This window comes from Bombina bombina, chromosome 5 (assembly GCF_027579735.1).
Source record: "Bombina bombina isolate aBomBom1 chromosome 5, aBomBom1.pri, whole genome shotgun sequence".
Taxonomy (NCBI): domain Eukaryota; kingdom Metazoa; phylum Chordata; class Amphibia; order Anura; family Bombinatoridae; genus Bombina; species Bombina bombina.
The window spans coordinates 611,863,007-611,876,296 of NC_069503.1; the positions used below are offsets into that span (position 1 = coordinate 611,863,007).

Below are 13,290 nucleotides of genomic sequence, written 5' to 3' on the forward strand. Positions count from 1 at the left end.
CTCCCAACTTGAGGGAGATCTAGGGCTCCCACCCGCTCCTACCCCGGCGATCGTGCCTGTAGAGTGACAGGCATCGCCGGAGCTTTCCGTTTTGCGTGGTGACGTCACGCGCAATAACGTGATGACGTCACCGCGCAACTTTATTTATGCTCAATGTTAAGTATAGGACAGGGGGGCATGCTGCTTAGAAGCATGTATCTCAGGCATATAAGCAGCTACAGACCCCCAAGACCCACCATTGGAAAGATAATCGCCTAACCTTTCCAACAGTATGTCTTGCGGGTCTGAAAAAAAACATAATTTATGCTTACCTGATAAATTCCTTTCTTCTGTTGTGTGATCAGTCCACGGGTCATCATTACTTCTGGGATATAACTCCTCCCCAACAGGAAATGCAAGAGGATTCACCCAGCAGAGCTGCATATAGCTCCTCCCCTCTACGTCACTCCCAGTCATTCGACCAAGAATCAACGAGAAAGGAGAAACCAAGGGTGAAGTGGTGACTGGAGTATAATTTAAAAGATATTTACCTGCCTTAAAAAACAGGGCGGGCCGTGGACTGATCACACAACAGAAGAAAGGAATTTATCAGGTAAGCATAAATTATGTTTTCTTCTGTTATGTGTGATCAGTCCACGGGTCATCATTACTTCTGGGATACCAATACCAAAGCAAAAGTACACGGATGACGGGAGGGATAGGCAGGCTCATTATACAGAAGGAACCACTGCCTGAAGAACCTTTCTCCCAAAAATAGCCTCCGAAGAAGCAAAAGTGTCAAATTTGTAAAATTTGGAAAAAGTATGAAGCGAAGACCAAGTTGCAGCCTTGCAAATCTGTTCAACAGAGGCCTCATTCTTAAAGGCCCAAGTGGAAGCCACAGCTCTAGTAGAATGAGCTGTAATTCTTTCAGGAGGCTGCTGTCCAGCAGTCTCATAGGCTAAACGAATTATGCTACGAAGCCAGAAGGAGAGAGAGGTAGCCGAAGCCTTATGACCTCTCCTCTGACCAGAGTACACGACAAACAGGGAAGACGTTTGTCGAAAATCCTTAGTTGCCTGCAAGTAGAACTTGAGGGCACGAACTACATCCAGATTGTGTAGAAGACGTTCCTTCTTTGAAGAAGGATTCGGGCACAGGGAAGGCACCACGATCTCTTGATTGATGTTCCTGTTAGTGACTACCTTAGGTAAGAACCCAGGTTTTGTACGCAGAACTACCTTATCTGAATGAAAAATCAAATAAGGAGAATCACAATGTAAAGCTGATAACTCAGAGACTCTCCGAGCCGAAGAAATAGCCATTAAAAATAACACTTTCCAAGATAACAACTTTATATCAATGGAATGAAGGGGTTCAAACGGAACTCCTTGTAGAACGTTAAGAACAAGGTTTAAACTCCATGGCGGAGCAACAGTTTTAAACACAGGCTTGATCCTAGCTAAAGCCTGACAAAAGGCCTGGACGTCTGGATTTTCTGACAGACGCCTGTGTAACAAGATGGACAGAGCTGAGATCTGTCCCTTTAATGAGCTAGCCGATAAACCCTTTTCTAAACCTTCTTGTAGAAAGGACAATATCCTAGGAATCCTAACCTTACTCCAGGAGTAACCTTTGGATTCGCACCAGTATAGGTATTTACGCCATATCTTGTGGTAAATCCTTCTGGTAACAGGCTTCCTAGCCTGTATCAGGGTATCAATAACCGACTCAGAAAAACCACGTTTTGATAAAATCAAGCGTTCAATTTCCAAGCAGTCAGCTTCAGAGAAGTTAGATTTTGATGTTTGAATGGACCCTGTATCAGAAGGTCCTGTCTTAGAGGTAGAGACCAAGGCGGACAGGATGACATGTCCACTAGATCTGCATACCAAGTCCTGCGTGGCCATGCAGGCGCTATTAGAATCACTGATGCTCTCTCCTGTTTGATTTTGGCAATCAATCGAGGAAGCAGCGGGAAGGGTGGAAACACATAAGCCATCCCGAAGTTCCAAGGTGCTGTCAAAGCATCTATCAGAACCGCTCCCGGATCCCTGGATCTGGACCCGTAGCGAGGAAGTTTGGCGTTCTGGCGAGACGCCATGAGATCTATCTCTGGTTTGCCCCAACGTCGAAGTATTTGGGCAAAGACCTCCGGATGAAGTTCCCACTCCCCCGGATGAAAAGTCTGGCGACTCAAGAAATCCGCCTCCCAGTTCTCCACTCCCGGGATGTGGATTGCTGACAGGTGGCAAGAGTGAGACTCTGCCCAGCGAATTATGTTTGATACTTCCATCATTGCTAGGGAGCTTCTTGTCCCTCCTTGATGGTTGATGTAAGCTACAGTCGTGATGTTGTCCGACTGAAACCTGATGAACCCCCGAGTTTTTAACTGGGGCCAAGTCAGAAGGGCATTGAGAACTGCTCTCAATTCCAGAATGTTTATTGGCAGGAGACTTTCCTCCTGATTCCATTGTCCCTGAGCCTTCAGAGAATTCCAGACAGCGCCCCAACCTAGTAGGCTGGCGTCTGTTGTTACAATTGTCCAGTCCGGCCTGCTGAATGGCATCCCCCTGGACAGATGTGGCCGAGAAAGCCACCATAGAAGAGAGTTTCTGGTCTCTTGATCCAGATTCAGAGTAGGGGACAAGTCTGAGTAATCCCCATTCCACTGACTCAGCATGCACAATTGCAGCGGTCTGAGATGTAGACGTGCAAAGGGTACTATGTCCATTGCTGCTACCATTAAGCCGATCACCTCCATGCATTGAGCTACTGACGGGAGTTGAATGGAATGAAGGACACGGCATGCATTTAGAAGCTTTGTTAATCTGTCTTCTGTCAGATAAATCTTCATTTCTACAGAATCTATAAGAGTCCCCAAGAATGGAACTCTTGTGAGAGGAAAGAGAGAACTTTTCTTTTCGTTCACTTTCCATCCATGCGACCTTAGAAATGCCAGAACTAACTCTGTATGAGACTTGGCAGTTTGAAAGCTTGAAGCTTGTATCAGAATGTCGTCTAGGTACGGAGCTACCGAAATTCCTCGCGGTCTTAGTACCGCCAGAAGGGCACCCAGAACCTTTGTGAAGATTCTTGGAGCCGTAGCCAATCCGAATGGAAGAGCTACAAACTGGTAATGCCTGTCTAAGAAGGCAAACCTTAGATACCGGTAATGATCTTTGTGAATCGGTATGTGAAGGTAAGCATCCTTTAAGTCCACTGTGGTCATGTACTGACCCTTTTGGATCATGGGTAAGATTGTCCGAATAGTTTCCATTTTGAACGATGGAACTCTTAGGAATTTGTTTAGGATCTTTAAATCCAAGATTGGCCTGAAAGTTCCCTCTTTTTTGGGAACCACAAACAGGTTTGAGTAAAACCCTTGTCCTTGTTCCGACCGCGGAACCGGATGGATCACTCCCATTAATAACAGATCTTGTACACAGCGTAGAAACGCTTCTTTCTTTATCTGGTTTGTTGACAACCTTGACAGATGAAATCTCCCTCTTGGGGGAGAGAATTTGAAGTCTAGGAGGTATCCCTGAGATATGATCTCTAGCGCCCAGGGATCCTGAATATCTCTTGCCCAAGCCTGGGCGAAGAGAGAGAGTCTGCCCCCCACTAGATCCGGTCCCGGATCGGGGGCCCTCGGTTCATGCTGTCTTTGGGGCAGCAGCAGGTTTCCTGGTCTGCTTGCCCTTGTTCCAGGACTGGTTAGGTTTCCAGCCTTGTCTGTAACGAGCAACAGCTCCTTCCTGTTTTGGTGCAGTGGAAGTTGGTGCTGCTCCTGCTTTGAAATTCCGAAAGGGACGAAAATTAGACTGTCTAGCCTTAGCCTTGGCTTTGTCTTGAGGCAGGGCGTGGCCCTTACCTCCTGTAATGTCAGCGATAATTTCTTTCAAACCGGGCCCAAATAAAGTTTGCCCCTTGAAAGGTATATTAAGTAATTTGGACTTAGAAGTTACATCAGCTGACCAGGATTTTAGCCACAGCGCCCTACGTGCCTGAATGGCGAATCCTGAGTTCTTAGCCGTAAGTTTGGTTAAATGTACTACGGCCTCCGAAATGAATGAATTAGCTAGTTTAAGGACTCTAAGCCTGTCCGTAATGTCGTCCAGCGTAGCTGAACTAAGGTTCTCTTCCAGAGACTCAATCCAAAATGCTGCCGCAGCCGTAATCGGCGCGATGCATGCAAGGGGTTGCAATATAAAACCTTGTTGAACAAACATTTTCTTAAGGTAACCCTCTAATTTTTTATCCATTGGATCTGAAAAAGCACAGCTATCCTCCACCGGGATAGTGGTACGCTTAGCTAAAGTAGAAACTGCTCCCTCCACCTTAGGGACCGTTTGCCATAAGTCCCGTGTGGTGGCGTCTATTGGAAACATCTTTCTAAATATTGGAGGGGGTGAGAACGGCACACCGGGTCTATCCCACTCCTTAGTAACAATTTCAGTTAGTCTCTTAGGTATAGGAAAAACGTCAGTACTCGCCGGTACCGCAAAGTATTTATCCAACCTACACAATTTCTCTGGTATTGCAACAGTGTTACAATCATTAAGAGCCGCTAAAACCTCCCCTAGTAATACACGGAGGTTCTCCAATTTAAATTTAAAATTTGAAATATCTGAATCCAATCTATTTGGATCAGAACCGTCACCCACAGAATGAAGCTCTCCGTCCTCATGCTCTGCAAGCTGTGACGCAGTATCAGACATGGCCCTAGTATTATCAGCGCACTCTGTTCTCACCCCAGAGTGATCACGCTTGCCTCTTAGTTCTGGTAATTTAGCCAAAACTTCAGTCATAACAGTAGCCATATCTTGTAATGTTATCTGTAATGGCCGCCCAGATGTACTAGGCGCCACAATATCACGCACCTCCCGGGCGGGAGATGCAGGTACTGACACGTGAGGCGAGTTAGTCGGCATAACTCTCCCCTCGCTGTTTGGTGAAATTTGTTCAATTTGTACAGATTGGCTTTTATTTAAAGTAGCATCAATACAGTTAGTACATAAATTTCTATTGGGCTCCACCTTGGCATTGGAACAAATGACACAGGTATCTTCCTCTGAATCAGACATGTTTAACACACTAGCAATAAACTTGCAACTTGGTTACAATCTTATTCAACAAAAACGTACTGTGCCTCAAAGAAGCACTAAACGATTAAATGACAGTTGAAATAATGAACTGAAAAACAGTTATAGCATCAATCCTTAAAAACAACACAACTTTTAGCAAAGGTTTGTTCCCCTTAGTAAAGTAACAATAATTAAATTTGAAACATAAAAATTACAGAGCAACGTTTTTTAATCACAGTCAATATATAAGTCTCACAGCTCTGCTGAGAGAATCTACCTCCCTCCAAAGAAGTTTGAAGACCCCTGAGTTCTGTTAGAGATGAACCGGATCATGCAGGAAATACAAGAGTAACTGACTGGAAATTTTTGATGCGTAGCAAAGAGCGCCAAAAAACGGCCCCTCCCCCTCACACACAGCAGTGAGAGAGAAACGAAACTGTCACAATTTAAAACAAGCAACTGCCAAGTGGAAAAATAATGCCCAAACATTTATTCACTCAGTACCTCAGAAAATGCAAACGATTCTACATTCCAGCAAAAACGTTTAACATAATAAATACCTATTCAAAGGTTTAATGTACTTTTAACAGAGTAATTCCAGTGAAATACCATCCCCAGAATACTGAAGTGTAGAGTATACATACATGTCATTATAACGGTATGGCAGGATTTTCTCATCAATTCCATTCAGAAAATAAAAACTGCTACATACCTCAATGCAGATTCATCTGCCCGCTGTCCCCTGATCTGAAGCTTTTACCTCCCTCAGATGGCCGAGAAACAGCAATATGATCTTAACTACTCCGGTTAAAATCATAGTAAAAACTCTGGTAGATTCTTCTTCAAACTCTGCCAGAGAGGCAATAACACGCTCCGGTGCTATTGTAAAATAACAAACTTTTGATTGAAGTTATAAAAACTAAGTATAATCACCATAGTCCTCTCACACATCCTATCTAGTCGTTGGGTGCAAGAGAATGACTGGGAGTGACGTAGAGGGGAGGAGCTATATGCAGCTCTGCTGGGTGAATCCTCTTGCATTTCCTGTTGGGGAGGAGTTATATCCCAGAAGTAATGATGACCCGTGGACTGATCACACATAACAGAAGAAATAAAAAATTTGTTCAAAAAATACAAAAATAAAAAAAAATATTAAAAAATCTTAGCACCCAGGTGGGAAAGTGCTTAGAGTGGGAAATTAGTCCACTATGAGAGGTCAAGTGAATAAGTTTAATCTTTAACATCTTTCCAGTTTACTTCTATTACCTAATTTGTTTTGTTCTCTTGGTATCCTTTGTTAAAAAAATGATACCTAGGAAGGCTTAGGAGCTGCTGATTGGTGGCTGCACATATATGCCTCATTTTTGGGGTTAATATCCCTTTAAGCAATCTTGCAGCTGTCAGATTCGCTGCATGGAAAATCCAGCTAAATGTAGTACAGTCTTACCTTTAATAAGCAACTTTAGATTTATAAAAGCAAATAAAAAAAAAACACATTTATGTACAAAGTATTTTTTATTGATGTAAGAATTTTTTTTGTCTTTCTTTTTTTGTTACAAAAAAGCTAAGTGGTTCTGAGAGCAAAAAGTACAGTTACTGTGTACATAGTGCTACAGATCCTTCAGGCAGGCCCAAGGTTTAAGACTATTAGACTGCTGCGTGTGTATATTGAACCATGGCTAACAGGGCTTTCACTGTCATAAGTTCTACCCCTACTGCACGTGAAGGTATTTATTTACATGATAAAAAAAGGAGTACACACTTCAATATAAAAAATTAAGTGTCAAATAAAAATTTTCATCATGTTTGCAGTATGAGCCATAATAGGCTTTTCTCTCTGTTGAAAAATGTGCAAACACAGATGTGAAATGCGTATGAGTTCATATGCTTGTAACAGTGGTGTGCTATCTGCTGAACTAAAGCACTGGAAAAGTAGCAAAACTACAATTTGGCAATATTCTTGGTCCCCATTAAACGATTCAACACAAAATAAGGCACATTTCAAGAATGTCCTACAACACTGCTGTGTAATGAACAATAAAATGATACAATATGAACATAAAAAACAAACATCATTTAACAACAATGGGTACAAAAACATAAAACGAGTACCTTTTTTTTTCCACAACATAATTACTGAAGTTGTGTTTGGGTTACGCAGACCAAAGTGATTCTTGAAATCAAGTACTGTACCTGTTTTCCCTATACAAGTGTAGCAAACACTCTGTGTTTTTTTAATAAAAAAATATTAATAATAATACAAAAAAAAACATAGGCAAGTGGATCATTCCCTTTCTACAAGAAAAATATTTCAATTTTCAGGGCAACAATATAATCTAGTATATGTCTTGGCTCTACAAAGACTATTTTTCCACTGGGTAGAAGAATCAATGTTTGACATTTTAATGCCATACAATTTCAAATGATTGCCTCTGCTATAAAGAGTCCCATTGCTAATGAATAACCATCCTAACTGATTGCCTGTTTGCAATACAAGCTCAATTATATATTTAGGTGAAGAAGAAAAAAGAATATAAAACCAAAATCTTAAACATTTTGTACATTAATAATAACCTTTCGTACCATTCATAATGCATGCTGTTCTTGACAATATTAACGTGACAGAAATACATTTACAATGAAACAAAAATGCTGTTGTTTGCATTGAATAAAAAAATACATGTGAACTGATGTGGTTCCAATGCGTAACTTCATTTTACAGTAACTTTCCAACAATCTGTGTAATTAAGAGCTAGTTGGGTCAAGTTGATATGGTGAATTACAAAAATGTCTCTGCTCCCATTACAATATACATAAGCAATATCAATCATCTAAAAAGACAAATAAACATAACTCAACTTTGCCTTTTTTTTAACATTTCAAACATGCAATGATATCACACATTTACACTAAAGAGACTTGGTTTTGGGCTAACAATACTGATCCAGAGTTGAAATGGAAGACTATTTCTCCCTACAACACTTTAGGGTTTGCGTCCGTATTCCATAAAAGGAATGTACTTGGAATTCATCCTATTTAGTTTGGATGAGATTATTAAAATACGCACATGCGTAGTTTAAAAAAAAATAAAAAATTGCTTCCTTGTTCATTTACACATTTTTCCTCTTCCACTCTATTGCATAACAGCAAGGAACTTGCTTTCTTCAGCAAGGGAAGTCAGCAAAGAACTCATGTCCCCAATCGCCATGTTATTTGTGCTGACTGGCATAGCTGGGAATGTAAGAGACGCTCGTGGAGTGGTAAGACGCGAAGAATTACGTGAGAGATTCTGGATGATGCTTGGACTCAGAACTCCAGAAATTAAGCTAGCATGGTCACCATCATCTATAATTGCATCAAAATCAATCTGTACGCCATCTAAACTGCTGCTGTCAATGCTATCAACTGTGCTTGTTACCTGGTTAGCTCCAGGTGACAGAAGCTCTGAGGAATCAGTTTTATTAGTTTCCTGTAGAAGACAGTTGGCTTCTGTAGCAGAGAGAGAAACAGATTTTCCGTTTTGTTGTATATATCCCATTGTATGGTCATAGAACTGACCAGAAAAGTTTTGGGTGCCTGCACAGTTATGTTGTGGTTGACTTTCTACCTTAATACCATTCACTCTGTAAATTTGCTGGCTTGTATCATTTATTTGTTGCTGAGGATATGACACGTTGTTCCTTTGCACATCTGACCTATTATTTCCACCAATGTTGGCACATGACTGATAATTCCGTGTGGCAGTTGACTGAGGATTCCCAATGTGTTGAGGCACTGATGGGAAACTCTGTGAAGTTTCGGAGGTGGAGCCACTTTGTCCCAAGACTGCCTGGTTAGATCTATTTACTCCTAACAAATGCATGCCATTGATCATGTGCTCAGTTGCCATCTGTTGCATATATTCCTGGTTAATAAGGTATTGATTCTGAATTGCTTCAACTATATCTGACAACTGCTCACTATAATGCATGGACGGTATAAAATTCTGTTGACTGGTATTAATTTGCAAGTTGCTGTTTGTTAACTTTTGCCCTCGGGATGCTGGATTGCAGGAATTTCCTATGACAGAAGAACCCAAAGGTTTGATTGAGTTGTTAATATATTGCTGTCCTTTGCTTGGATGACTGTTCACTGTATTATTATTATTATAAAGGTTAAGGTTGTGTTGTAGGACTTGAGGGTTGTATTGCACATGATGGTGTTTTTGTTGTGGAAGCACAGTTTTCTGTGGATGAACCATCATGTTATTGTACAATCCAAAAGGTCGATTTGGCTGCATGGCAAAACGCTGTCCATACCTGGATCGAGAAGGGGAATGGTCTGCACTGCCAGAACTAACTTCATTCCATTGAATTGGTAGGTCATTTTTATTTTCTGCTTGATCTACTTGCTCCAAATTGTGGAATGACTGATTTATTGAGTTATTAATTAAATTAGGCTGTTCAAAGTTATTACCATTACTTACTGCTGCACTGTGCTGCAGCTTATCTGCGTCACTGTTCTGTGAGTTGTCATAAACATTTTGGTTCTGAGCATTAAGATATTGAACCATGTCATCTGGCAGAAGATCCACGTCATCTAGATTGCCTTCAGCTTCCATAATAAGAGCCTCCAGGGCTACGTTTTCACTTATACTTGGAGGACATGGGGAAAACCCATTTCTGGTATAATTTTGGAGACTTAAGTTTCGCCTTTCCATAGGTACCACATCAGCAGGGAAGATGCTGTTAAGACTGTTGAAACGCTGGACTCTAGCATTAGAAAAGTTTTCTGAAACCATTTTTACAGGGTCGCTAGCTCTTCGCATCCCATTTCCTTGCAACTCATTTGGCAATAAATGTCTTCTTCCATAAGTTCCTACTCCACCATCACTACATCTTCTAGGAACATTAACTGAAGGGAGTGGAGATAACCGACTATCTCTTGAATCACCCATCAGTGCCATTCTTGTTTTCAGGCTCATTCTTTCCATATTTGGAAGTGGAGTTGGTGGGGGCCCACCTGTAGCAGCAGCATATTTAGCTTTCAACCTGTACTGCTGAGCTGGAGTAAGACTCAAGAGACTTGGTAACCCATCACACTGACTTGCTTCACTTGACCGTCTTGACGCATCAGTAGAGATAGGATCGTACGAGTCTGCAACACTTATGTTCTGAACTCTTGTCTCAGGTTGGGAAGCTTCACTTGATCTTCTACTGGAAAAACAAGGTGAAATTCCAGAAGACCTACGGCTGCTTAAATACGCTGAACTTATTGTGCTAGTATTGCTGTCCCTTCTGTTGTTTAACATGTTTAGCACTGTGATGTCCATGCTAGAAAGCTCATTTCGGTTCGGAAGAATAGTCATTGATCCTCCCAAATTGTTGTTGCTGCTCATTTGCAAACCTACAAAAACCAAAACAAATAAAAAATACATAAACATATTTATATAAATATAGCTATTAAATGTTTGTTTTTGTTTACAAAATTAATCAGATCAAAGGATAACATTAATTGTTATTTATAGCTTTCAATTTTGTCTTTTGTTTACAGTATATTTGTGTCACGTTTATTTTACTCTAATGTTGCATTGCATAATTTAGAGCAGAATTAAGATGTTAAAAGCTTCATGATCAATGCACAAGTGTATTTATTATTATCAACATGTATATTTAAAAAAATAATAATATGGCAATCAATGTATTCCTATTGTAATTTTTTTAAGCTGATTTTTTTAATTTAAATCTTTTTTTTTTTTTTTAACAAAATGCTTTTTGAGTAAAATTCTATCTAAAAATAGTTTATATTTAAGATACATTATAATCTAAAAGTTATTAATCCTGAAATATAGATTAGTTTTTAATTATATGGCAAGATGCTGTCTGTATATTCATGGTTGTAATGTTTACATTTTTTGGTAAATTAATTCCATTAATCCGTTCACGTCATGTTCTCCCAGAGGATTCTGTCAGAATATTTTGGGCAATTTTTCTATCTAGAAGAAATTATCACATATTGTAGTTCTCAGAACTGTGAAATTGTGTCTGCAGAAATAAGATTCCCCTTAACATAAAGGGATAGATTTATCATATGTCGGGCGAACATGATTCGCTGTAGTCCAGGCTTATGGCGACAGCTGGGTAAGATTTGCTTGTGATGATAATAATAGCTGTTCCTTACAATAACAGCAAATACGGCTGTATCAATCAATACATTACTAAAATTACAAAAATAAATTAACAAATAAAAGACTTTATTTTCAGTAGCAAACTCCTGGTATCCTTTGTTGAAGAAGCAGTAATGCGCTACTGGGAGCTAGCTGAAAGCAAACGAGAAGAGGCATATATGTGCAACCAGCAATCAGCAGCTACCTAGGTATACTTTTCAACAAAGGATACAAAGGGAACAAAACAAATTAGATAATAGAAATAAATAGGAAAGTTGTATAAAATCTAAATCATAAAAAGAAAACATTTGGGTTTTATGTCATTTTAATATATCTGTAAATAAAATATTGTGGAAACATAAAATGGAAAGAAACCCAACATTTTTATTTCATGGTTCAGGTAAAGCAAATAAATTTAAACCACTTTCAAATTTACTTCTATTATAAAAAATGGTTACATTCTATTAGTGCCCTCTCTTGAAGTAGCAGCAATGCAGTACTTGGAGCTAGGTGAACACATTGGGAGAGCCAATGATAGGAAAGATATATGTGCAGCCACCATGTGCATTGCTGCGACTTATCCTACCTAGGTATGCTTTCCAACAAAGGATACAAAGAGAGCACAACAAATTAGATAACTGAAGTAAAGTGGAAAGTGGTTAAAAATTCTAAAAATGTCACGTAAACTCATGACAAAAAAAATTGGGGGTTTATGTCCTTTTAAGGCACGCTCATAAAATATTTTTGTTTGTATTTTACCATTCTTACCATTTCCAGTGATTGGTGGGAGAGTTGGTGCTTTTGAAGGGGGAACTGGGTTCAGTCTTGGAAGCATTCCATTAACCTGTTTAATCCTCTCTACTTTGACTTGCTCCATCCATTTGGTTCCTGTCATGATTCTCCTGCCGTGTAAACCAAGTCCTGTGGTTGCTGTCGAGATGGTAGAGTCCATGATAGGGGTTTCATCCAGGGCACTGAGGTCTCCTACACTGCCTCCGCTGTTTAGAGTAAGCTCGATGCCACTGTTGGTATAGTTGCTGATGGGGGACTGCTCGCTGCTGCATGAAGACTTACCACCAGGGCTTGGCTGAGATGTCTAGACAGAAACAAATAGTCATTAGATCTGAGCAATACGAGTAGGGCAAACATGTAAATGAAACACAGGACTACATATCAAGCCATGATATTACAACAATTTTTAGATGAAAACATAACTGATTTTTTTCAATGACTGATGAATTTCCATTTAAAAACAATGTTGTTCTAATTATTCTGGTAAGTAGCAATTATTATTCATCATGATGTCACCTTAACATTCCTAGATATCTAACTTACAACATATTATGGCAATGGTTATTGAATGGCATGCTAATGTAAATGAATTGGTATGAATGCATTACTGTCTATTACGTGCAAAGTGACACATAATGCATGAAAGAATAATATGCAAGTTGAGTAACTCTACAGGACACGTAATATATTGATGTAATAGATAATCCCCTCACCTTATTACCCACTGTCCTTAGGAAGGGTGAGCAAAAAAAATTAAGAATATCAGACAGAAGACACATAAAATATAGTTATTGTTCTAAATGAAGATAGAAATGCAAATATCTAATATCTAAAGATATATAGAATGTTATAGGAGATAAAATGTGCATCTCAAAATGAACACAAAATGGTCGAACTTTACAGAATGTGATAAACTTTAAAAGTCCAATTTTATTGAAAAAATATTTAAAAAACCCACAAACATGCAAAGCACTAGGGGGTCTATTGCAATCCTTTTAGGAAAATTATGGTTTTTCAACAGAAAATCAGTTTATGGATATTTTTCTAAAGGATTGTGATTTACCCCTAGGTTAGGGATAACCTGACGCATTTCGTGTCCACTAATGACGCTTAATCATAGACTTGATAAAATGTACATGTCAGGGTTTATTCACTGCTTTATTTCCTACCAACTCTGCTGGAAGTTTATTGTATTCAGAAGACAATTGCAAGAGCATGAGAATGAATGCATTAGTTACACTTTTACATGATAATAATGCCAGACATTTATATACACCTGATAAACAA

The 13,290-nt window shown here is 39.5% G+C and overlaps 1 protein-coding gene across 5 annotated transcripts in view; it reads right to left on the reverse strand.

The window, feature by feature from the left end:
• Positions 1 to 6,562: 6,562 nt before the first annotated feature.
• Positions 6,563 to 13,290, reverse strand: part of GLI3 (GLI family zinc finger 3) — a 404,554-nt gene continuing 397,826 nt past the window's right edge. For all 5 annotated transcript variants that reach the window (XM_053714572.1, XM_053714570.1, XM_053714571.1 and 2 more), the window contains 2 exons: positions 11,980 to 12,307; positions 6,563 to 10,451 (listed from right to left, as the gene is read on the reverse strand). In XM_053714572.1, coding sequence (XP_053570547.1) covers positions 8,200 to 10,451; positions 11,980 to 12,307 — 2,580 coding nt within the window. In that variant the 3' untranslated portion in view covers positions 6,563 to 8,199. The remainder of the gene's footprint in view (positions 10,452 to 11,979; positions 12,308 to 13,290) is intronic.